Below are 24,901 nucleotides of genomic sequence, written 5' to 3'. Positions count from 1 at the left end.
CAACCTGCCCATATAAGCAAGTTTAAATTAAAAAAATAATAATTAAAAAAAAAAAACCAACACTCTGTGGCACACCTTGATGGCGCCAACAGCACACCGGCTGAGAATCCCTGTTCTACACTCAGCGCTAGGCCCTTGATTTCCTCTCGTGGCCAAGCTCGTCTGCGTGAGCGTGTGTGACAGATACCTGGTAGGAGGAAACGGGTGATGGAAGATAGGGGGACAGCGCAGTCTGGGCAATCATCCTGTTGGGAGCCAGGCTGTAGGGGGTCGTGTAGAACCTACAATGGGCAAAGAGGGGGGGTGAGAGAGACAGAGTTAAAGCCCTTCAAAAAGATTTGGATCTCCCATATGCTTGTGGGCAGAAGGGATTCTTTGGGGTCTCTCTGAAGATGAATAACAGGCGATCTACTAAAATATTAAAATGAAGGCACAGTAAAACAGAGGACATACCCATTCTGTAGCGCTGTTGTGGGGTCATAGGTCAAAGTCATCCCACCCTGCAGGGAAACATCAAACAGAATAAGGGGGACTTGTGCCTCCTCCCATTCTCCTGAGTCAACAGGTTCCCAACTCCAGCCTTTCTGCCAGTCAGTGTATACCTCTCTACGGACATGCTGTAACTCTCATGCTAGCTGATGGAAAGGCTGTGCCCACAAGCAGCCTGGCAAGAGAACTGGAGCAGCCAAGCAAAGAGAAACCCGCTTAACTTCAGGGGAGGCATCCTTTCTGGCTCAAGTGCTAAAGAAATCCCTTAGTCTGTGAAGCACTGTGGAAAGGATGGCGACAAAGGAGATGAGGTCTGGACTTGCCCAGATACACGGGGAGCAACTGGAACCCCAGGGGCATGGCTAGCATCTCAGGGGCCCACTTCAGTCCTCTGGGTGGAGAATCAGATGAGCATGCGGAGCAAAGTGGCCTGGTGTGCCATTATTAGAAGAAGAAGAGTTGGTACTTATATGCCGCTTTTCTCTACCCAAAGGAGGCTCAAAGCGGCTTACAGTCGCCTTCCCTTTCCTCTCCTCATAACAGGCACTCTGTGAGGTGGGTGAGGGTGAGAGAGCCCTGATATCACTGCTCGGTCAGAACAGCTTTATCAGCACCATGGCAAGGCCAAGGTCACCCAGCTGGCTGCATGTGGAGGACAAGCAGGGAATCAAACCCGGCTCGCCAGATTAGAAGTCTGCACTCCTAACCACTACACCAAACTGGCTCTGTATATTTATTGAAGGGCTGTCCTTGTTCTAGCCCTGACCTGCCACAACCTGTGACCCACCAAACTGAACTCAACCCACCAATCACGTATATAAGGGAGCCTGCCAGGTGTGTCTGACAACCATCCCATCCTGCAATCCCCCAAAGAGCAGAAAGTTCAACCGAGAGGTCCATCAATTTCCATACAGGAATAAAGCTGATGCTCTCCGGCTCCTAAATATCCCTTCCCTTACCGTGTCACTTTCCCGTGGCCAAGCTCGTCCATTCTGCACGTATTTGCCCTGATTCTGACGCTTCTTCTGGCCACCGTCAGCAAATTTGCAAAGCAGTGGATCTGGGGGTGCTGCAGAGAGAGGGGGAAAGGAAGGAGAGTCAGCACTTAGGCTTGCTGTCTCTCCAAAATCTGGTGAAACCCCTCTGACACATAGCTCTCTCAGACCGTTTCTGCACAAGACGAAAACCCCCAAGTACTGCTCTCCTGTCCCCACCAAAGTTGTCCTCAAGCCAACCACCTTAAAAAAACATATTATTGATTATGTTGAAATGTTATATTTAATAGTAAGATTAAAAACAAGCAGCCGATCTGCCCAGCAGGCCTGTGAAGGAGCCGATCCTGGGCGGGCACCACAGTTTCCTTTCATGGGGGGGAAGAGTGGGGGAGTGGTGCTGTGTGTAAGTCAGACATTCCCCACTGGAAAGTGAGCGGGGTTTTTTCCAATGCAAGGTTGCAATGTTGTTCTTTATGTGGGGGAGGAAAACAACCCAGGCAAACCCAGTTCATGGGTGAAAAGGGAGGCAAGCTTCAGTTTCAGATTTTAGTGGATCTTGAAATGGACGCTAGGAAGGACTTCCCTTCCGATGGCATGAATCAAAACGGACCTCACCAGCATCTCCCCCATTACACAGCAAGCCTTTAAACACACACACACACACACACACACCATGCAAGTACATGATAAGGTTCCTGGGCATGCACACACACGAAAGGCTCTGTTCGGTGTCAAAAGAAGGTAAGACTGTACTGTGGAAATGGTCTCAATTACTTTCAGTCCCATTCAAAAGGTCACTTCTTTACCGTGTACTTGAACCGCCAACTCCACTTCTGAAACCTCGGCTCTGATACTTTTCAACTATGTGCTGTATCAGTTCTGCCCGATTTAAATATGTGAAGGCCCACAGCTGGAAGCCATATTGGTGCCTCCCGCCCCTCGTCACAGTATTCCTGCTGCCATGGTTAATCAGCCTCCCTGCCTTCTCTGATTCATGAGGGAGTCCTTGCCCACCACACACTGCTCCCCTCTCATCGACTTGCCGGATCTTTTACAGACTCCAAGAAATAGCGAACCTTCTGCAGTCGCCAAAGAGCTGTGAGTGAGTCAGCTGTCAGCCCCTCTCTGGACAAGCTTTAGGGGGGTACAGGTCCAGGACTAAATGGTAATTCTGCTACTGCACTGAATGGGCTTCTACTCCACTTGTTAACACTGGACCTCACCTCTCTGTGGCCATAAGGAGTAACATCCAATAGCAGTTTTCAACTTCATACTGAAAGTTTTGGGCTGGTATGCCACTCTAGTCCATGGGCAGACTGGCCACATATCTCCAATAAGTGTCCTCTGTCCCAAATTTCCCAACTCCTAGATGGCCAGTTTACATGTGCAGTAATATCAAATGGTGAAGGTTATCTAGGACCACACCAGTTCTGACTGTATGTACATCTATACCAGGGGTAGTCAAACTGCGGCCCTCCAGATGGCCATGGACTACAATATGCTGGCACAGGCTCATGGGAATTGCAGTCCATGGACATCTGGAGGGCTGCAGTTTGACTACCCCTTGTCTATACCTTGTCTGCATGTTGGAATGCTCCCCATAAAAGAAAGCAACATCCTTGCATATAAAAAGAGGTGAGGGGGTCAAAGCTGATGGAACAATGGTGGCAACTTTTGTTCTGCATGGGTCTGACCCATTCACGTTTGAAATGAGCTGCAGGTCTAGCTTTTTTTACAACAAAAGGAGCCTGTGAGTGAGTGGAAATCGATCAATTCCCGCCTTCCTTCACTGTAGACACTTTTCTCTCAGCCCGGCTCCAATGCTGGATGAAAAGCTGGCTGAGCACAAAAGTGCTTCAAGTGAAAGGGTACATGGAGGCAGAACAGGAAGGAGGACTGGACGGGGAAGACACGCTCTCAATTTCAGATGTGAATGAGGCAGGCCCAGGAAGAAGTGACAGCTGCCGGGTCAAACCTTTCTCCCTCATCTGGGCTTTTTCTTTAAGCGGAGAGTCTTTTGCCTGGATAACTGAAATAGGCAACCTCCTGGTGCTCTCAAGGCCCAATTACAGGAGGCGCTGTCTCCAGATTGTCCCTTATTCTGCTCCAGAATCTCTCAAGCAGAGATCGGCTAGGACTTCCTGACACTCAGATTCAGATCAAGGGAACTTCTTAGATCAGAACCACAGCCAAAAGCGAGAGGGTCTTACGCTTTTCTCCCCATGCCATTTTACTGACCCAAAGTGGCCCTGAGGAGCTATTTGCCATGTTGTAGAAACTTATGGGTCCCGGTGGGCTACAGGTAAGTTTCTCTGGTGGAGCAAAGAGCGACTCCCCAGGGCTGTTTCAGGTTGGCAAAATGGTGTGAAGGGAAGAGTTAAGCCCCGCCCACTTCCCTGCATGCTATTCTCCAATTCCAAACTGCTCCCGACACAATCTGAATCGAAGTCTCAGCCAGGAACTCACCAAACACGTCTGCTTGACAGAACCCAGAGATGGACCCAGGAACACGGGCATGAGTAGTTAAGTCCTAAGGCTAGATTTAAAGGTGAACTGAGCAGGGCAAAAGAACTGACTCATGGGACTCTGCCCTCACCCAGCCTCCAAAGTAGTAATGTGTGTTCAGGCAGCATCCCAGAACAATATTCGCAAGTGCTACAGATCTTTGGTGGGGGACTAAAGCCTGACCGGCCACTCTGTGTGGGTAGCACACAGTGTATATGAGGCCCACTCAAAAGGCATATCAGGAAAGTCTACTCTTCACCAGCATCACATTTCAAATTGGGCATAAAATGGTACAGTCCAGGAAAAGCTTCATCACCTGATTTGGCTGCAGGTCAGCTTGGCCTGAAGCCCACATGGTAGCTTACTGCAATTAGTAAAGACCACATGATCTACCCTAATGCTGATTTCTACTACGCAGCCTCCAAGACCAGGCCAGCCCACACACCACAGCCACAGAACTCCTCACCTGGGACCCCCGGGGGTGTCTTGATATATTTGCCATTGAAGTGGGTGATGATGGCTTCACATTTTTCTGTAGACTCCATCCTGGGGTAGAAAAACAGTATGTCAAAAGGGGGGTAGGGAGGCAGAGAGATGACTCAAATGTTTCCTATAAGCCATCCTCACTAAACGTTAAGTTGTCCTTGGGTCCATCCCTTAGTGTCCTTACTAAGAGCTCCATGCTCACCATTTAGTTCCAAGGGCAGTGTGGGCCCAATTTGAATGGGAACCACGGAATGCAGAGAAGAACTAGTATCCCCCACCCCCCTTGGAGCATTTCCCAGCCTGAAATGGTTGTGGGGATTCCTTATTTGTCCTTCAAAGGAAACTCATATGAAACTGATCACTGTACCTAAGAGGCAGGGGGAACATGGAGGAGGTGCAAGGAGAACGCAATTCTCCTGAGTCAGGCCCTCGGCCTCACCACCACATAAGGGCAGGGCAGATCACTCACTCCTGCTGGCAGAGGCCACAATCCCCCTGGGCTTCCACTCATTTGTTTTACTACAGAGAGTTTGTGGGACCATGCTGCTGGGAATGCTGCAGACTGGCAGCTGCGTGGAGGTGCAGTGACAGAAGGCGCTCTACCTGCTGGATTTCTACTTGTCACATACACAGGCTCTGCCAAGAAAAAGGAGGCTATTTAGGCAGAGTGCTGCCAGCACCCCTGAAATCAAAGCATTGGCTGCTGATTTCTTCCAACTGTTCTCCAGGGTTCGTATTTTAAAAGTGACCCTGTGAGCATGTATGTATGGAGAAATGACACAGGAATCAGGGGCCTAATCCATGAAGGGCTTTTGCTAAGAAGACCCATGATATGATGGCCCTGACTTACACCGTGAGCCGCACTATATCGTATGGCTGGGTTGGAAGACTGGCTGCAGTCTTCCAAATTCCACTACTAAGTGTAACTGACTGGCTTGGAGCAGCAAGGAGAATGGCCAGAATTCTCACTTGCACACTCATCACTCTCAGTTTAGCAAGACATCCTTGCGTGGCTTACACTAGGCTGCAGGGATAAGGCAACATATATAAACTGCAACATATGAATAAGTCCCCCACCCCACCAAACTGCTTCTGGATAGGCACCAAAGGGACGGAGGCCCCAAGAATAGTCCCTGCCTTCCCACATTCCCTCCATGTGCAAGGAAGGACTGGGGAGATGCCCCCCCCCCAAGTCATAGCTGACTTATGGCAACCTCGTAGGGTTTACAAGGCAAGAGACATTCAGGGGTGGCTTGCCATTGTCTGCCCCTCATCATGACCCTGGTACTCCTTGATGGTCTCGCATCCAAATATTAGCCTGGAGTAACGCCTCTTGTGGCGCAGAGTGGTAAGGCAGCAGACATGCAGTCTGAAAGCTCTGCCCATGAGGCTGGGAGTTCAATCCCAGCAGCCGGCTCAAGGTTGACTCAGCCTTCCATCCTTCCGAGGTTGGTAAAATGAGTACCCAGCTTGCTGGGGGGTAAACGGTCATGACTGGGGAAGGCACTGGCAAACCACCCCGTATTGAGTCTGCCATGAAAACGCTAGAGGGCGTCACCCCAAGGGTCAGACATGACCCGGTGCTTGCACAGGGGATACCTTTACCTTTACCTTTAACCCTGCTTAGCTTCCGAGATTTGATGAGATCAGGCAAGCCTGGGCTATCCAGGGCAGGCCAGAGATAACATCCTGCCCAGCATACCTGCAAGCATTTGGTGCATAATGGAGCATTTGTCTGATAAAGTCACACACACACACATTTTTTTAAATGTTCTTGTGGCAAGCAATGCTTAGATAATGGAGTGTGGCCCATCCAGATATGAGGTCCTAGTATATGCAGGAGTAGTCAAACGGCGATCCTCCAAATGTCCATGGACTACAATTCCCATGAGCATGCGCTGGCAGGACCTCATGGGAATTGTAGTCCATGGACATCTGGAGGGCCGCAGTTTGACTCCTCCTGATCTATATGGAGAAGCACCTCAGTCTACTCCTGTGAGAGCAAAGGGAACCTTTGCAGGCCAATGATTCCACCTCTAGGGACCCACGGCATTAATGCAAGCATATCTACCCACGCAGCCACCTGCATATGACCAGGGCAAAGATAGATACCTCAGCAAGAACTACAACACAAGGAAGCAGACCTATGAATAAAGGTGCCCATCCCAAGACACACTTACCTGGCAAAGCCGACTCCCCGGCTGGTGCCGCTAGCGTCACGCAGGATGCGCGTAGAGATGACCTGTCCAAATGGCTTCAACATTGACTCCAATTCAGCCTCGTCCATGCCCAGAGGCAAATTGGACAGGTAGAGGTTGGTAGGATCCTGCTCCTGTTGCTATAGAAACAAGGAAGTCAGGCTGTTGCCTAGCCATCTCATCCCCAAGAACTCATTCCTGCCAGGCTGCCCTTTCCCTTTAACGTGGGAAATGCCGGCACCAAACTGATGTGCAACTTTTGCTGCACGACGTGTGGAGCTGCCCTGGGACGTCAAAATAGCCAGCAGTTGTTCCAGAACACCACTAGTAACACAACACTGGGGTACATTTGAAAGTATGCTGCTGTCTTTGCTCTGCTTGTAGCAAAATGGCTGGCTGAACCCAAAAAACAAAACTTCAGCTCATCACAGAAACCCAGCACCATGGGAAGAAGAAGAAGAAGAAGAAGAAGAAGAAGAAGAAGAAGAAGAAGAAGAAGAGTTGGTTCTTATATGCCGCTTTTCCCTACCCGAAGGAGGCTCAAAGTGGCCTACAGTCACCTTCCCATTCCTCTCCCCACAACAGACACCCTGTGGGGTGGGTGAGGCTGAGAGAGCCCTGATATCACTGCCCGGTCAGAGCAGTTTTATCAGTGCCGTGGCGAGCCCAAGGTCACCCAGTTGGTTGCATGTGTGGGAGCGCAGAATCGAACCTGGGAGCACGGAAAGCAAACAGGTCAAGCATTGCCACGCCAATGTGCCCTCTCAATGTTAAAGGTGCTCTTTCAGTGTCATGGCAGCACTGCAGGATAAACTGCACAGAAGCCAAAAAACCTCGGCCGCCGCAGTACAGGAACTACACATACTTGCAAATCGGCTTTGGGGAAGGCCTTGCTTGAGCGGGAGGTTGTTGACGGGAGTCTACGAGGGTGTTTTTAAACGCAAGTTTCAATCTAGAGGCAGCCTTGTCCCTCCACCCTCATCCTACTGAGGCAAACAGTGATCCCCCTGCCCCCGCAGGACATATTGGGAGTACTGGGATCCTACCTTGGCCATCTGGGCCTGCACCCCACTGGCCTTCAGTGCAGTCACGGCCTTCTGGGCTGCGGTGGGGCTGTCAAAATCCACAAAGCCATACCCTGTATAATTGAAAACACAACCCGCTTTGAAGATCTTGGTTCTGAGGCACAGCAGCTGTTCATATACAGAACCCCTCAGTAATGCCCACCGTTTGCTTTCCCAGTCCACCCTTTGGAACAAGATCCTTCCTCCCGTGACACTCTGCAGTCCTTTTCAGTTTGATCCGTTATGGCAGGGGTAGTCAACCTGTGGCCCTCCAGATGTTCATGAACTACAATTCCCATGAGCCCCTGCCAGCGTTTGCTGGCAGGGGCTCATGGGAATTGTAGATCATGAACATCTGGAGGACCACAGGTTGACTACCCTTGTTTTATGGCACATGCCATTCTGGTCAGCATGAAATTTGGGGGGGCCAACCTGAGGTAACATGACTGCGCTGGTTAGCCAACAGTGGAGAGAAAGGGAGGGAGGGCCTGTCATATTCTCTTCCCTCTTTCCCACTACTTCCAGATTCCCTCCAGGCTGAGCTGAGCTGAGCTAAGCGGATGCTCCTCCCACCCTCCCCCCTCAGCAATGTCTGGCATGACAGGAATGTAACTCCTCCTCCTCCTCCTCCACACACACACACATACCACCCTCACACACACAGATAACATCCCCACAGGACCTCCCAGACTGAACCTGTCCTCCCCTGGAAACTTGGCTCCGGGTTTCCATCCTGATCCTCTCCTCTCTCCCACCCCCCTTCGGTTTCCAGGGTTAGGAGCCCCTGAGACTGCAGATGGAAGGGAAAAGCTATTTCCTGGGGCCTGGGACTGCAGCCGTGGGGAAAGAAGGAACTGCGACATGCGAATCCCTAACTCTTCCTCTCAGAAACCACAAGCAGACACAAAGCATTCTCCTCACTCTGCTGCCAGTCCCCTTTCTTCTCCCGCACACCCCACTACGCAACGTTGCCCTCCCACAGCACTCACCTTTGCATTTGTTGGTGGTTTTGTCTAGAATGGCTTTGGTGGAGACAATTTTGCCATACCTATGAGTGTGGGAAAGACACAAAGCCAAGTGCAGGAATTCAACACAGTTCCCATAGTAACCAACATGTTGAAATACACCAAAATGCTTCCTTTGCCACAAAGATATATAAACTTGGAGAGTCTGGAAAACACAACTCCTTAGCTGAGTTTTTGAAACCTTGGGGCACTAGGCCTCAAACGTGATTGCAACTCCTGCTCTCTTTCTCCAGTTCCAGATAGGGAAAGTAATTCCAGTGTCCCTATTGCAGAATTTCCGTTTCACCCATTAACAATGTTGTCCCTGTGCAGCTCACGAAGGCACAGGCACCCCAAGCAGGAGAAAGAAGTGGAAACCTTACTTTGTTTCAGGGTCGAATCCTAATTATAGGCCCTTTCCCTCTTTTCATGACAAAAGACATTTGAGAGCTCCCTTGAGATCTGAAAGGGAACCATAGGTAACTATGGATGGCCTTTGTGAGAGAGCCAATTGTAGCATCCCAGCACATGGCTATTCGGTTCTCCTTCTTCAAATGTTAGAGCTGTTCCCTGGAAGAGACGTGTGGCTGACAAGTGGCAAACCTGCTGAGATGCATAACCGAAATCAGTTTCTGGCCTAAAGCCCTGACCTCAGCTGCCAGAGAGCTGTAACATCTAGCACAGGCTTGGGCAAATTGTGGCCCTCCAGATGTCCATGGACTACAATTCCCATGAGCCTGTGCCAGCAAATGCTAGCAGGGACTCATGGGAATTGTAGTTCATGGACATCTGGAGGGCCACAGTTTGCCGACTCCTGATCTAGCAGATTAGTGCTTAATCCAAGAGGCAGAAGTGTTGTGGGTAGGTCACAAGGTTGCCAAAAGTGAGGTTCCGTGATGACACACCACAAACCTGTCCAGCTAATGAACAGTGACCAGGCATAAGGTTGGGGTAGGACATGAGATAGAACCTCAGGCATTGCTGTTCAGTTGGTAATATACTTGTGTACTCTGTAGATGCATGCTCATACAGTGCAAGAGTTGAATACAGGATCCCATGCAGAATTTTAAGAATCTGATGTTCATGTATTAGTTTCATAAAGATTTATAACTCCACCTCAATAAAAGAGAAGGAAAGGAATACGTGAAAATGAACACGCAGTCGTCAAAGAAACCTTCAAAATAAGACTTTCCGGGACACGGGGACTGGGCATTTGTGCTCTGTAGAAGTTCATGCTTCCTTCTTGTGCAGCACAATCAATTACAGGCCACTTTGTATAATTAAGACTTGAGACTTTTCTTGGTGCAGAAACTTGGTCCACCCCCCCCCCCCAAAAAAAAAAGCACAGGCAATCTGGCATACAATATTCTAAATTTTAGACTGTCTCCCAGATGTTTAATGTATATGTTTATGCATACCAGCCACCCTAGCATTTTAAAAGCAGTCCTGCTGTAGAGGGACATAGTCATGATGATACGGTAAGGTTAATTCTTCTAGCCAAGAGAGTCTGTACCTCTTAGCCCCCTTTCCCCAAGGACTGGCATTCCTTCCTAGGGTCATCACATCAACTGTTGTGAGGCCAATTTGCTGTATGCTTACTCAGAAGAAAATTCCACTGACGTTCACTAAGGCTTATTCTCCAGTGTGTGTGCACAGCATTATACTTTTAAAGAGCTTCCGTGTATTACAAAACTCCAGTGCAAATGTACCACGAAAAACTGAGTTGCTCTTTAAAAACACTCCACTCTCTCCCCAACGTTAAACACTTCAGAGTCCATCTTAGCTGCCCTCCAAACTCACCCCCAGTGCTTCCTGTTAACCCAAAGCAGGATTTCCTGCCTGGCGAAAGACAAGCCCAGGAAATCCGACCGGCGCCAGGAACAGCCAAGTCGTGGCGCCTCCCAGCCAGGACACAGAGGAGTCCAGCTGCAGGGTTTCAGAAAGGGATGGCTCCTATGGAATGCCATGGTTATGGCAGGAAGATCTCAGGCCCCAGGGAGCAGTGGAGAAAAGGAGATGACTGCTTTCTGCACGTGGGAACCAAGGGACACCGCGGAGGCACTGCACACAAATAATGACTGAGAGTGACAAAATGAGGAATGCCGCTCAGACCCCCAGCTCTCAGGCACTGTCCAGATCCACTTTTAGACCCTCTCCCTTCCCTGCCCTGCCTCCTCCCTCTGCTCAGAAAAGCTTCCAAACCCCTCCCTCTCCCTCATGCTCAGCCCAGCAGATTTCTGGTTTTGAAGTGGGCGTGTTTGTCAAGTGTGGCTTCAGAGCCGGATCCAGCATTCCAAGCTAGGGTGAGCTGAGGTAAATGGAGAAACAGCCCCCTGCCCAGCTGCCCCTCCTGCTCTCCCAGCTTCAAACACCACAGTCTGGCTCGGTCTCCTTGTGAAGTGCAGAGGGGAGCAGCAAGGGTAGGGAACGTAACACACAGCCTTCCCTCCGTAAATGCCTAGCTACAGAGAGTCCACGTGCACACCGTAACCAACCTCAGCATTTTTGTCTTTTCCCAAATTTATTAGGGGCACAGATATCTGTACCTCACCTCATCAGATTGCTTGTGATATAAGAATGATGCCAAAGGAGGCTTGTCACCAGTCACCGCTGGGATACGGCCATAAGATGTAGGTATCGCTGGCACTCACAAGAGCCCCCAAGGGAGTCAAGCAGGAGGGCGTGGTGTAGAAACAAAACTAGAACCACGGAATCCCACAGCAGGAGCAGGGAGAATCTCTGCCGTTGCTAATTGGAGGAGGGGAGGGGGAGGTAAGAAGCATGGTCATCCCTTACAGCTGTGATGGTGGGGAACAGACTCTCAATAAGTATCCAAGGAGTCATATCATTCCCATCGTAGTTGGTTCTAATGCTTGGCTGCTTTTACACATAGGTTAAATACCGCAGGCTAGTAGCCTGTAAAACTGGAGGGAAGGATTGGAGCCAAACTCTGTGTTACCAGTTTCAAACCCTCACGAGAAAGATGCCAACGGTTGGGAGGAGGGTGCAATTCTACTGCCAACACCATGGTCTCAGGTAAGGCCCCTTTTTGTCCAGTTAACAAGAGAACATAAGAGAAGCCATGTGGGATCAGGCCAATGGCCCATCCTGTCCAGCGCTCTGTGTCACACAGTAGCCAAAACCCAGGTGCCATTGGGAGGTCCACCAGCAGGGCCAGAGGTCCAGAAGCACTTCCACAGTTGCCCTCCAAGCACCAAGGATACAGGGCATCAATGCCCCAGACACAGTATTTCGTCTTTGCCTTGTGGCTTACAGCCACTGATGGACCTCTGCTCCATGTGTTTATCCAATCCCCTTGGAATCTGTCTACGCTTATGGCTGCCTCCACTTCCTGCGGCAGTGAATTCCACATGTTAATTACTCTTTGAGGTGTTCATTAATCTATCAGTTTGAGGGACTATCAAGTCACTTTTTGCTTTGCCTAAGCTCTCCCTGTTGGCCCATCGAGGTGTCCCACTGGCTGCTCATTTGTCTGGGTGTTCAACAATCCTTGGGTCTGTATTCAACTGACTACTCAAGGGCAGAGCATGAATTTTCCCTGTGCTCTCCTGCCCACAAGTTCCTGTCAACACCTGGAAAGATTATTTCTGTATGGGGACTGCATGGAAGAACAGCCATGTAGATTGGAGGCCTGATATTAGGGGGAAGTGGATAGTCCCCCAACCCCCACCGCTGCTCATCCACTTTGATCCTGCGACTCCAGGAAAAATATTGTCAGGTGTCTTAAGAACCTGGTTAGAAGGGAGAGGATTGTGGCGAAAACCAGCAATTGTTTTGTAACGAGTGTATTTTGGGAAGCTTGGACATTGTGACACTGTCTGAGAACCCCTGCCTCACAAGGAGTGAATAGGCCAGAAACGTAGGTATTGCCACACAGATTGGAACACATGCAGGCAATGTGCTACCTCATTGCTCCTTGGCTCTTTTAGCTCCTACCACATCATGACACCTCCCTTCCCCTCTACAGCCTTGGTCACTTACGGTTGGCACAGCTTGACAAGGTCCTGGTCCGTGGTACCTGGGTGCAGACCCCGGATGTACAAGTTGGTTTTGCTCAGCTGGTCCCCGCCGCCACCGCCACCGCCTGGCCCGCTGCTGCTGCTGCTGTTGTTGTTGCTGCTGCCACTAGGACTTGGGGGTGCCATCTGCTGAGCCACTGAGACATAAGGCTGCTGGTGGAAAGAGAGAGGTGGGGGGGGGGGGGAGAAAACCCCAAGTGAGCTACTGCAATGGAAGATTAGCGGAGGGATGAATCTAAGGTGGGAAAGAACCAAGGAACTAAGGTTGCATACGAAGATGGCTAGTAAAATGAAACTTCTCGGCATATGGTTGGGAGCAAAGTGAGATTTGTGGGGCTTGTATTGCACCCATCCAGCTTTTGTTCCCAGTTCTTCCAAAGCAGATGTGTTTGATCTGCTGTCACTTTTTACGTGGGGGACCAGGAGTGCTTCCATGCAGATGATCTGCTCAGCCCCGGCATTTTAACTGCAGTGGGGGAGGGGGTGAGGTTTGGAGCATCCAAATAGCTTTCTCCTCCTCTTCCTGCATTTGCATCTCCTTTGCTCTAATGTTTCCAGAACTTGCTCTGACTCAATGTTTTTGGAAACATCAGAGTCAAAGCACGTAAGCCCACATGTGCATAGGAAGGTGCGGATTTCCAAACATCACCACATTCTATACCATTTCCTGCCCATCCCCTCATCACCACCCTTTCTCCCCTGCTACCAGAAGTCTCCCCCATTTTAAAAAACATCAGTAGCAAGGATCTTGCTATAAAACAGGAGCAATATTCCTGCTCCTGTTAAAGAAACCCTCAAGAGGTGTTAGGGCTGGGGGGGGGGGGGGGTTACGGTTGCAAGGGTGTGGAAAGAGAAAGCCAGGGAACAGCCCTGGGGAGGGGGGGCTCCACTGTCATTGCTACGGCCTCTGTCTCCACAGCAGCAGAGCGTCCACCATGGGAGGGCACCCTGGAGGCCTTGTGAAGTGGGACAGGGGGACTCCTCTCTTTCTGGCACAAATTTTCTGAGGCAACACATCCTCTTTGAGATATCCTTGAGGGGAAATACATCATTGGTACTTGTAAGAACGTCTACCCATTCTTTAGAAACAGGTAAGATCAGAGAAGCCTGGCTCAAGTCATTTCAGACAAGGTCAAGGATTTTTCCTCCTCTCAGAGCAAACATTCCCTTATACCAGGGGTAGTCAAACTGCAGCCCTCCAGATGTCCATGGACTACAATTCCCATGAGCAAATGCTGGCAGGGGCTCATGGGAATTGTAGTCCATGGACATCTGGAGGGCCGCAGTTTGACTACCCCTGCCTCATACCACCCTTCCTGCCCGAAAGAGATCCCCTGTCAATTGCCTTCAACCCCGAAAGGGGAGAAGTAAAGGGGTGTCCTCATCCAGAATGGTCGGAAGTTTCACCCTCCTGAGGGATCTTAGCCCCTGAATCCAATGCAAGCTCCACAACACTGCCTCCATCCGAGGGGGGATCCAGAAGAGAACACAGCCTCGTGGCCATTGGTCATGACACCTCTGATGTCATAATCGTACCAGTCAACAAGCAAACCTGAAGAGAACATTCTCATCTTAGCATCTTTTCAGACCTTTCTTTTCCCCTTGCACTAAACATGTGTGAACGAACTGAACCAACTCATAGGTTGAGGGACTTGGGAATGTTCAGCCTGGAGAAAAGGAGGTTGAGAGGGGACATGATAGCCCTCTTTAAGTATTTGAAAGGTTGTCACTTGGAGGAGGGCAGGATGCTGTATCTGTTGGCTGCAGAGGAGAGGACACGCAGTAATGGGTTTAAACTACAAGTACAACGATATAGGCTAGATATCAGGAAAAAAATTTTCACAGTCAGAGTAGTTCAGCAGTGGAATAGGCTGCTTAAGGAGGTGGTGAGCTCCCCCTCACTGGCAGTCTTCAAGCAAAGGTTGGATGCACACTTTTCTTGGATGCTTTAGGATGCTTTGGGCTGATCCTGTGTTGAGCAGGGGGTTGGACTAGATGGCCTGTATGGCCCCTTCCAACTCTATGATTCTATGATTTCTATGATTCTCTCTTGCCTGTATAATTCTCTTCAAAAGTCTGTGCTCCCCAACTATACCGCTCCAGTGCAGAGCAATTGTGCAGTCCTCTTTTATCATGCTATTATCACTACACTGGGGTTAGTACAAGACAATTCAACAGTTCCTTCTTGCCAGGGAACCCCGGGAGCTGAATTTCTAACACCTATGGATCCCTGTTTAAACTTCCTCCGTAGCAAATAACTACCAGAATACTTTGAGGAAAGTCATGACCATAGGATGAAATTAAAATGCTGTTACACTCTTAGAAGAAAATCTGTGAGTTCTGCTTAAATATTATGGAAAGATCCTTGAACAATTAAGGAGGAAAACTTAACACAGGAATTCCATATCCATGTTTAAATTAAAGGGTAGTGGGTGGAAAAACCAGGTTCATCAGGTGCCTTTAACAACATCTTGATCTGCAGAAATTAAGATCTAAGAAATGAAGGTGACTTTACATGTTATGTAAATAAGCACTCCTATCTCCTAATATCTGTTGATCAATCTGCTCAGGTACAGATCAGAGGCCGCTGCAAACAATGCCGACCTTATTCATACCCTCCAATCCTTATCACTGCACCCAAAAGGAAGATGACCCTAATTGTAAGCCAATCTCCCTAAAAGCGACTTGTATGGAAATTTAAGACAACTCCCTCTTTGTCTTGACAGTACTTGCAGGGGGAAAGTATTCTTTTCAGGTAATTAGACAGTATTTTTATTTTTATCTTTCCAAGACTGCTCGTTGCCTTTTCTGAGGGTTCCCTCCACCCTCTTGCCAAGATTTCCGCAGCATCTCAGAACACTGCCCCATCCCTCCAGCGACTGTCAAGGTCTTGTGACTGCAAGAGGAAGAGGGAGGGAGTCTCAAACACGGGCTTGTTGAGCCTTTTCAAAGTTCTTTCTCTGCTCCAGGGCATGTGTGGGACTACTAGACACACATGTGTTTGGCTCTGCATGGGGACGCTCCATTCCCAGCATTCATTTGCAAAGTCCTGCTGAAGTCACGGAGTCTGCCCTGCCCACTGGGACCATTCTGGGTGGGGTATTCCTATTGCAAAACTGCTATGCTATTTGGCAGGTCTGGCTCAAAGCTCAAGAGGCCTAAGGCTGGGATAACAAGGGGCTTCGAAGGGCATACAGAGGACTGACAATGGAGCCGTGCTTCAGGGGAAATCCAGCAGCTGGCCTGCTTGTATTTGGGGCTCTCCTCGTTTCACTCATCTGTAAGAACTGCCACCATATCCTGCTTTTTTGGGTAGGGATCCACGAGGACAGAGCAGAGTTTCCACGTTGTTCACTACGTTCAACTTAAAGAGCTAAAAAGTGAATTTAAAAAATGCCATTGTTGTTATTAGGCTGCATTTGCACCTTTGTAATTTTTCAAGCCATGGCAGCTTACTCCAGAATAACATAAGCATTCAAATACTTGATTTCTGTATTTTGTTTTTTATACTACAACTTCAAGCTGTTCTAATTTTATTACCCTTCACTGATTCTAAATTGAGCACAGGCTCCGTTTTAGATGCCCCCTCTCCCCCCCCCTCCTAATCTGCTATAAATCAATTTCCCCATTAGGTAATTCAATATATTTTCTAGGCAACGACATTAAAAAATGGTTGCTATAACTATTAAAGCGTATTGATTTGCAACTAAATAGATCCTTATACAACCTAAGATCATAAACTTTTGGACATACAGTACACTTTTTAGAACAAAAGGTGAACAATCTATGTACATAAAATTATGACCGTACACTCTGAAGGTTCCGAAGCCTCCTATTGGTGGAATATCCTCCACTCAGAGCCAATTGCTGCTCTTGCTCAGGATTCCACACACAAACACACACACAGACACAAACACACCACTTCCCTTCAGGCCTGCTGTGAAGGAAGCCTCTAACAGCCCCTAAATCTGTGGGCATACATGGGCATTCCTTTTGAGGGGGGAAAGCTTTTCCCTTTGGCCTAACGGTTGGCTGACAGGGAGGCCACAGAAAAGTCCCTTCTCATTTAAAACACCACTGTGGTTGGCCTCTCTGCTGGTGGGAAGACACAGCCAAGCCACACGTGTCTTTTCTCTACCTCTCTCTGAACACTTGAGGCCTACCGCAAAAGTTTGTTGTACAGTTGAAACTGGATGCTGTTGCAGAGGTTTTCTTGCCTCCTGTTTCATCTGCACAACAACCCAGTACAGTAGGCATCACGTGTTTCATCTACACAATAACCTGTGTGGGAGGCTCAAATGTTTATTTTGCACAACAGCCCTGTCCACCCTCCAAAGCAGACATTTCTGCCTGGAGATCTGATATTTATAGTCTGGAGTTGAGATGTAATCTCAGGAGATCTCCAGCCCCCACCTGGAAGTTGGCCACCCCTGGGCTGGAAATATTCCTTGAGATTTGGAGGTGGGGCCTCAAAATGCAACAATGCCTCAGAGTCCACCCTCTAAAGCAGCAATTTTTGCCTGCAGAGCTGACCGTTATAGTCTAGGGATGAGCAGCAATAGTAGAAGCAATGGTAGAGGCACGCAGACTGACGTTGGGGAGGAGTGGAGTGGAGTGGGTGTGACGCGCTTCGGCTGTGGGCTCTGGCAAGCCCTTACCAGCAACTGTTTGTATTTTTGGCGCAAACAGACAGACAGATCAACTGGATGGTAGAGGCTTGCAGGCTGAGGTTGGGGTGAAGTGGCACAGGTGTGTCCCACCTGGGCTACAGGTTCTGGCCAGCCCTTAGCTGAAACAGTTGTTATTTTCTTTTTGCATAAACAGACAAAGAGACCAGAAAGGGTCCTGTGAGCCTGGAAAGTGCAGGAAGATCTAAATAAGGAATATTTAGACCCTGAAACTGTAAATGGTAAACAAGCAACTGACTAGGAGACATAGGGGCTGAAGTGACTTTGCTCAATCCTGGCTTCATAAATAAAAATCAGTATTTGCCATGAAGGTCCTATGAAATAAAAAGCATAAGCGGCCCAGAATTTCAAGTGGAGTTAGCTTGGGAGTTCACACAAAGGGCATACAGGAAAGTAGGCAGTGAGGCTTTTTTTTGGGGGGGGGGGGGATAGATTCTCCAGTTTTATTACGCAGTGATTTGGCTTTACGGACAACAGGAACTGCAAATGCCAGCAGTAGGCCTCAGGCTTCAGAAGGGCAGGCATCACCAACCAAGCAACAGACTAGGCTAGCTGAGCCCAGCGAAAGCAAGGTTTGGAAGTGGGGCTTCAAAAGAGTTGGCTACCCCTGGGCTGGAAATATTCCTTGAGGTTTGGAGGTGGGGCCTCAAAATGCTACAATGCCTCAGAGTCTACCCTCCAAAACAGCCATTTCTGCCTGAGGAGCTGATCTTTATAGTCTGAAGATGTGCAGTAATTCCAGGAGATCTCCAGGAGGTCCCACCTGGAGATTGGCTACCCCTGGGTTGGAAATATTCCTTGAGATTTGAAAGTGGGGCCTCAAAAGGGTATAATGCCTCCGCAGCCACCCAACCAGCCACAGAGTGCCCCTGGCCTATTTCAGGTCAAGAGAACATTGCAGAGAGGAGATAAGGTTGCCAGATAAGTGTAGGTTCATGTTCTGAAATTCCACACTTCCTAGGTGTGCTTGAACCTGACTTGGGTCAGGACTGCTGTGCACAGAGAGACTTCCTCTTAGGGTTGCCAACTTCCAAGTGAGGCACTAATCCCACACGAAACCAAGAGCTAGGACCCGTTGCATTACTCACATTTTCAATTATCATGGCAGAACTTGTGTCATTTTATGTTTTTACTTCATATACAAGAAATACTCATATACAAGAAATACAAGAAAATATGGTGATATAAAACAAAAGCCTAAGCTGTAAAAATATGTGGATAGAGCGTAAGAAGCTTTATGTACACATTGCAACTGCAGCACACCAAGCACTGACTTCCAATCAGCAACTAAAGTTGCCAACTCTGGCTTGGGAACTCTCTGGAGATTGGGGGGAGGGGTCTGGTCAAGTCCTCCGGTTTCTGTGAGATCATTTCCTCCCACCACAAGTGTTCTACGAGAAGTGTATTTCCCCATGTACATTTGGCAAGGGATTTTTGTTTCTTTAACCTCTCTCCTCGGTATGCGAGTGTTTCTTTGCTCACAGGCAAGTGAAATGACTAGAGCAGTGGTTCTCAACCTGGGGGATGGGACCCCTTTGGGGGTTGAACGACCCTTTCACAGGGGTCACGGCGGGGTAAGCAGCTTGGCTGGCGGGGGGGGGGCTGCCATCCACACAACAGTGCCATCCATACAACAGCCTTGCGGGGTAGATCAAGATAGAGCATTCATCCGTTGAGCAGCGGAAAAGAGCAAGATGAGCATGGTGGGACAAGAGGCAGAACTAAACTGAAACCCTGGGGGGGAAACCAATTTATATACAATCATGAACAATGGATCTTCACGCCATTGGTCAGTTTCGGTTTAATTTCTGTGAAAGAACACTTGCACAATGTTATGGTTGGGGGTCACCACAACACGAGGAACTGTATTAAAGGGTCGCAGCATTAGGAAGGTTGAGAACCACTAGACTAGATGAAGGGGAGGCATGGGCAAAAGATGCATCCCTCTCTATTCTCCTGCACCCATGCAAAGAGGAGATCACATCAGCAGAACCATTAGCAAATGCAGCATGACTACTTCACATCAACAGCACAACCATGGGCACCCACCCATATGGGACAACAGCATGGCAACATTTTCACGGCAGATCTAGAACAGCGTTTTCTGGACTCCTACCCACTGGCACCTCTCCTTTACTTGAGAGTCACTGATGATGTTTTCATTGCAAAAAAAGCCCTCCAAAGATCTCACCAGGCTTTCAACAACTTCCACACCACCATCGATCTAATGATGAATCGCTCTGCACAAGAAATAATCTTCCTGGAGACCACAGTACAGATACACGAGGGACACATAGCAGGTATACCAGAAATTGACAGATCGGCAAGCATATGAACATGTCTCCAGCTTCCACCCCAACCATATCAAACCTTTGTTTGTGGCCAAGCCCATGCGATAGCCATATCTGCTCAAGGCCCACAGACCGAGATACTCACTTGAAGGATTAACAGCAGGCATTTTTGCAACGATAATATCTCCCCAATGGGGTAAGGGAGATGATTGGGAAAATAACTGGAATGATACCCAGGGGCAGCTTGCTCTAAGACAAGCCCAAAGAAAATGACAACAGAACACCACTGGTGGTCACATAGAGCTCACAACTCAAGCAAGTCCAATCTATTATTAACGAGCTACAACCCATGGTGGATAGTGACACTTCTCTCCCACAGGCGCTGGGACAGGGAGGGGGCTGACCTTCTCTGGCTTACAGCCAGCCAGCTAACCTTGCTTATGGAGAGCTAGCTTGGTGTAGTGTTTAAGAGTGGTGGCCTCTTATCTGAAGAGCCAGGTTTGATTCCCCACTCCTTCACATGCAGCCAGCCGGGTGACCTTGAGCTAGTCACAGTTCTGTTAGAGCTGTTCTTGCAGAGCAGTTCTGTCTAAACTCTACCTCACAGGGTGTCTATTGTGGGGAGAAGAAGGGGAAGCGATTGTAAGCTGCTTTGAGACTCCTTCAGGTAGTGAAAAGTAGGCTATAGAAACCAGCTCTTCTTCTTCTCACCTGCAATGATAGGTTACTTAATAGTAGCAAGGTCTGTAAGAAATCTGATTCTGTGAAGGCAAAGGGGTGACAGGTTACAGTAGATGAGCAATTGGGATGTGAGTGTCCTGCATAGTACAGGGGGTTGGACTAGATGACCCAGGAGGTCCCTTCCAACTCTATGATTCTACGATTCTATGAAATCAATGCCAACATTGCTCTAGCATCACTGGACATGGCAAAATCAGCCAGACCATCTCAGGTTCATATTCCTGCTCATCCTCCAATGTGATTTATGCCTTAACGTCTCAGCGATACCCTTCCACCTTCTCCACTGGACAAACATGGCAGAATAAATGGACATAAGTCTGGCATTAGAAACCACAACATTGAAAAAACAGTGGGGAAACATTTTAACCTTCCAGGACATTCAGTTGCTGACCTGAGAGTAGCAGTTCGCTTACAATGGCATGTCAAAGGGAGATTAGAAAGAGACTGAATTGCAACTGATAATGAAGCTCCTGGACTGAATCAAGACCTGTTTCCTGTTTTATTACCAATGCTGATTTCTCTATGCCTGCCCCTCTGCGTATCATACCTAATCCAATCATATCTGCTATTGTCATTCACCTCTATTGTCACTTGGCATCTGAAATTACTCCACTCTACAAGATACTGTATAACAACCAAAAGACTCACAAAAACCGAGCAGTGACTTACCCTGACACAATTTTTGTTAGTCTTTAAGGTGCTACTGGACTCTAGCTCTTTTCTACAATAGAAGCTGTGGGAGTCGATCCAGCATGGTGAACCTGTCTGAAGGAAGGGGAGGCCAGCCACTCGTGGATAAGCCAGCATTCCATTTGCTAGGAGGCGCAAAGTTAGGAGCAAGATTCAGGGACATCTATCTTTATCCCGAGTGTTTCCAACACTGGTTGACACCTGTTTCTGGATTGGTTAGTTCCCTGCTTTCCAGCCTCACCAGCAGGTGACAGCTTCAGCTCTCAGGGAAGGAATCTGATTTTATTGCCACTCCCAACTGCCCTTCTCACAATTTATGACTTAACTAGCAAGAAAGCCCATTGCAACCAGGAATGCAATGGGCGCTAGGACCCAGGGGACACCAGGAGGTGCTTTTTTTTTCTGCTGCGTGGAGCTGTGAAAGGCTCCTACAGGGTTTTTTTTTTTCTGCTGCTTGGAGCTGGGAAAGGCTCCTACAGGGTTTTGTTTTCTGCTGCTTGGATCTGCGAAAGGCTCCTACAGGGTTTTTTTTTCTGCTGCCTCTCGTGGGCGTGCCGGCTTGGAGCTCCTACAGGGGTTTTTTTTCCTGCTGCTTGGAGCTGGGAAAGGCTCCTTCAGGGTTTTGTTTTCTGCTGCTTGGAGCTGCGAAAGGCTCCTACAGGGTTTTTTTTTTTCTGCTGCCTCTCGTCGGCGCGGCGGCTTGGAGCTCCTACAGGGTTTTTTTTTTCTGCTGCCTCTCGTCGCGCTAGCGGCGAAAGGCTCCTCCGGGGGTGTTTCTTTTTTTTCTGCAGCTTCTCGGCGGCTGGAGTCTTGTGTTGTGTTTGCGGCGGGGGCTTCCTTGGGGCCGGCCTGACGCGGTGAGAGACGCTTCGCGCCTCTCACCACGTCAGGCCGGGAGCAACTGCGAGCCGAGCTGAGCGCGGCTCGCAGTTGCTGGGGCTGGGAATCGGAGGGACCAATCGGCAGGCGCTTTGCGCCTGCCGTTTGGTCCCTCCGGTTGTCTGTCATGAGGAAGGGTCCAATCCGGACCCTTCCTCATCCCGGACACATCCCGCCCCAGAACCCCTTACTGTTTTATTTAGTCCGTGGCGCCCGCGGCGCCACGGGCGGTGTACAGATACTGCAAAGACAGCTGGAGTACTGAGTCCACTGTCCATCCAGACTCATTCTGTTTCAGAAAGATGTTCAAGGTGAGCTGAGGCCAAAAGCAACTAGGAGGTACATCACACTACACAGCAGTTCAAAAACCTATGCAGCACATGTATCCAAAGAACTTTCCTTTAAACAAAATTTCATTTTATGCACTTGAAATCCTGACTTCTCCCCTGCTGTAAAATGCTTTACAGCAGCTGGCAGCAATTTGTATACTTAAGAGGGCCAGCATGGTTTAGTGTTTAAAAAGCAGCAGACACTAATCTGGAGAATCGAGTTTGATTCCCTGTTCCTCCACTTGCAGCCAGCTGGCTGACCTTGGGCTAAACTCCGTTCTCTCAGGGCTGTTCTTACAGAGCAGTTCTCTTAGTACTCTCATAGGGTGTCTGCTGTGGGGGGAAGGGAGAGGTGTTTGTAAACCGCTTTGGGTCACCTTTGGATAGTGAAGAGCGGGGTATAAAAGAACAGCTTCTAAATGACTTTTCGGTTCCCCAAGACAGCGAATGCTTGATGATTGTTTTTGATGCAAGACTTGCTGCTGGAATCGGATGAAAGATTTTGCTCACTGAACCTCACTATCCTCTCAGCCTGCTTGTTCCAACTGTTAGAATTTCAGAAGTAAACAGGATCTTATTCATACCTAAGTGGGCATTCCTTGACAGGAGCGGTGGGAAGCGATTGCTAAATCTCCAACAAGCCCAAGCAGGCCAGAAAATAGAGAGGTTATTCAACAGGCATGCCAACACTTCCTATCTGAACCATTAAGAGTGATCTATTCTCCCTTTTCGTTTTCTGTTTCCTTGCTGCCAAGTATGCCTCCTAGAATCCTGGTCAATTTAAAGTATACAAATTGCTGCTAACTGCTGTAAATAAGAACAGCTCTGCAAGACCCATGCTAAAAGTTCAGGCAACATTTCAAGCATGAGGTCAGCTCCTATTTTCAACTTAAGATAAGCTTTGCAAGAAGTCAACTGCAATTTGATTACAATCAGTAAGGTAAAGGTAAAGGTATCCCCTGTGCAAGCACTGGGTCATGTCTGACCCTTGGGGTGACGCGCTCTAGCGTTTTCATGGCAGACTCAATACGGGGTGGTTTGCCAGTGCCTTCCCCAGTCATTACCGTTTACCCCCCAGCAAGCTGGGTACTCATTTTACCGACCTCGGAAGGATGGAAGGCTGAGTCAACCTTGAGCCGGCTGCTGGGATTGAACTCCCAGCTTCATGGGCAGAGCTTCAGACTGCATGTCTGCTGCCTTACCACTCTGCGCCACAAGAGGCTCTTACAGTCAGTATTAACAGCAAAGCAGAACTCTGAGATGGAGGAAGAATATCTATTTTTCATGCAAAAGTTTTTGCTTTCAAAATGCGAGTTACACAAATTCATGGAACACTTGCTTTGGCTTTATCTATTAGACTGTTGGGTTTCTAACTTAATGGGCTTTTTAGTTTGGGGAGTGGACCTTTAACTTGCCTTGCTCACTTTTGGAAAAAACCTGACATACATACCATTTGCTCTTGATGCTTACCAACATGGTTGAAAAGTGTAATTTTTGGAATGTGCAGCATTAATTACTATTTGCTGAGCTCCCTAAGAGCCAGTCTACCTGTTTCAAGCAACTTGTGGGCTGGCTGGTGCCTGTGTTTGGCTTGGTGGATCACACACTAAGAAGATAAAATCTGGCGAATTCCGCACAGGTGGAAAAGGCCGAGAGGGTGGTCATATGGAAGCAGGGCAAATCTCGCTTCCACATGATGCAGCCGGATCTATTACTTGGGAAGCAAAAAGTTATGTGGAAAGTTTTACAAACTTCGATTATTTAAGAATGCTGACGTGCAGATTTGCACTTCTGCAGAAATAGTCCTGTGAGTCCAATACTGTGCTTTGTGGCTGGTTATTTATATGACTTTGCCCTATTTTTCACTAAAGCTCTAGCTTTTCATGGAAAGCAGACTCCTTTAGCAGAATGATTCTAAGCAGAGTTACAACCATCAAGGCCCTTAGGAATTAGTAATGCATCACCGGCACAGCGAACACTGTCATTTTCTGGAAACCTCGTTTATGAGAATGGCATAACTTTGCTTAGGACAGGAGTGGCCAAACTGTGGCTCTCCGGATGTTCATGGACTACAATACCCATGAGCATGTCCTGGCAGGGAATCATGGGAATTATAGTTCGTGGTCATCGGGAGAACTGCAGCTTACTCACCCTGGCTTAGGATGGCCCTGTAAGAGTTTCAAGTTTGATGCCCACCCACCCCCAACTTAACAGCCACTTTCCCAAGTTCAGAATCAGAAGACCTTTACTGACATACAAAGAAACATGACAGGATAAATAAAAATACATTATACAGCATTATTAATTGTTCTGCAGTTATAGGACTTCACAGCCAGCTGTACAAACTTGGCAACCGAATCAATAACTTGTGAGTTTTTTGTTTCCTAATAGGATAAGGATCTTAGTCTCATCATCAAGTCCTTGTTGTTTAAAAAAAATGGGTCGATGAGCTGCTGATGAGTTATGGACAATAGAAAACGGACAATAGAAAAACATATGTAG

General features: G+C 48.5%; 1 protein-coding gene across 7 annotated transcripts in view; it reads right to left on the bottom strand.

Moving 5' to 3' along the window:
• The window catches only part of RBMS2 (RNA binding motif single stranded interacting protein 2), a 78,654-nt gene that overhangs the window by 15,769 nt on the left and 37,984 nt on the right, over positions 1–24,901 (bottom strand). For 3 of the 7 annotated variants that reach the window (XM_077328587.1, XM_077328588.1, XM_077328594.1), the window contains exons 2-9: positions 12,744–12,934; positions 8,727–8,785; positions 7,720–7,811; positions 6,656–6,813; positions 4,456–4,535; positions 1,449–1,558; positions 454–500; positions 188–281 (exon numbers count right to left, since the gene is read on the bottom strand). In XM_077328587.1, the coding sequence (XP_077184702.1) occupies positions 188–281; positions 454–500; positions 1,449–1,558; positions 4,456–4,535; positions 6,656–6,813; positions 7,720–7,811; positions 8,727–8,785; positions 12,744–12,934 (831 nt within the window). Of the gene's footprint in view, positions 1–187; positions 282–453; positions 501–1,448; positions 1,559–4,455; positions 4,536–6,655; positions 6,814–7,719; positions 7,812–8,726; positions 8,786–12,743; positions 12,935–14,126; positions 14,297–24,901 lie in introns of those variants that run through there. The other 4 variants (XM_077328590.1, XM_077328591.1, XM_077328592.1 and 1 more) reach the window with 4 other exon arrangements.

The sequence above is a fragment of the Paroedura picta genome, chromosome 3, assembly GCF_049243985.1.
Source record: "Paroedura picta isolate Pp20150507F chromosome 3, Ppicta_v3.0, whole genome shotgun sequence".
In the NCBI taxonomy this organism is placed as follows: Eukaryota; Metazoa; Chordata; class Lepidosauria; order Squamata; family Gekkonidae; genus Paroedura; species Paroedura picta.
The sequence above is the reverse complement of the archived record's forward strand: the minus strand, read 5'-3'. Positions and strand labels throughout refer to the sequence as shown.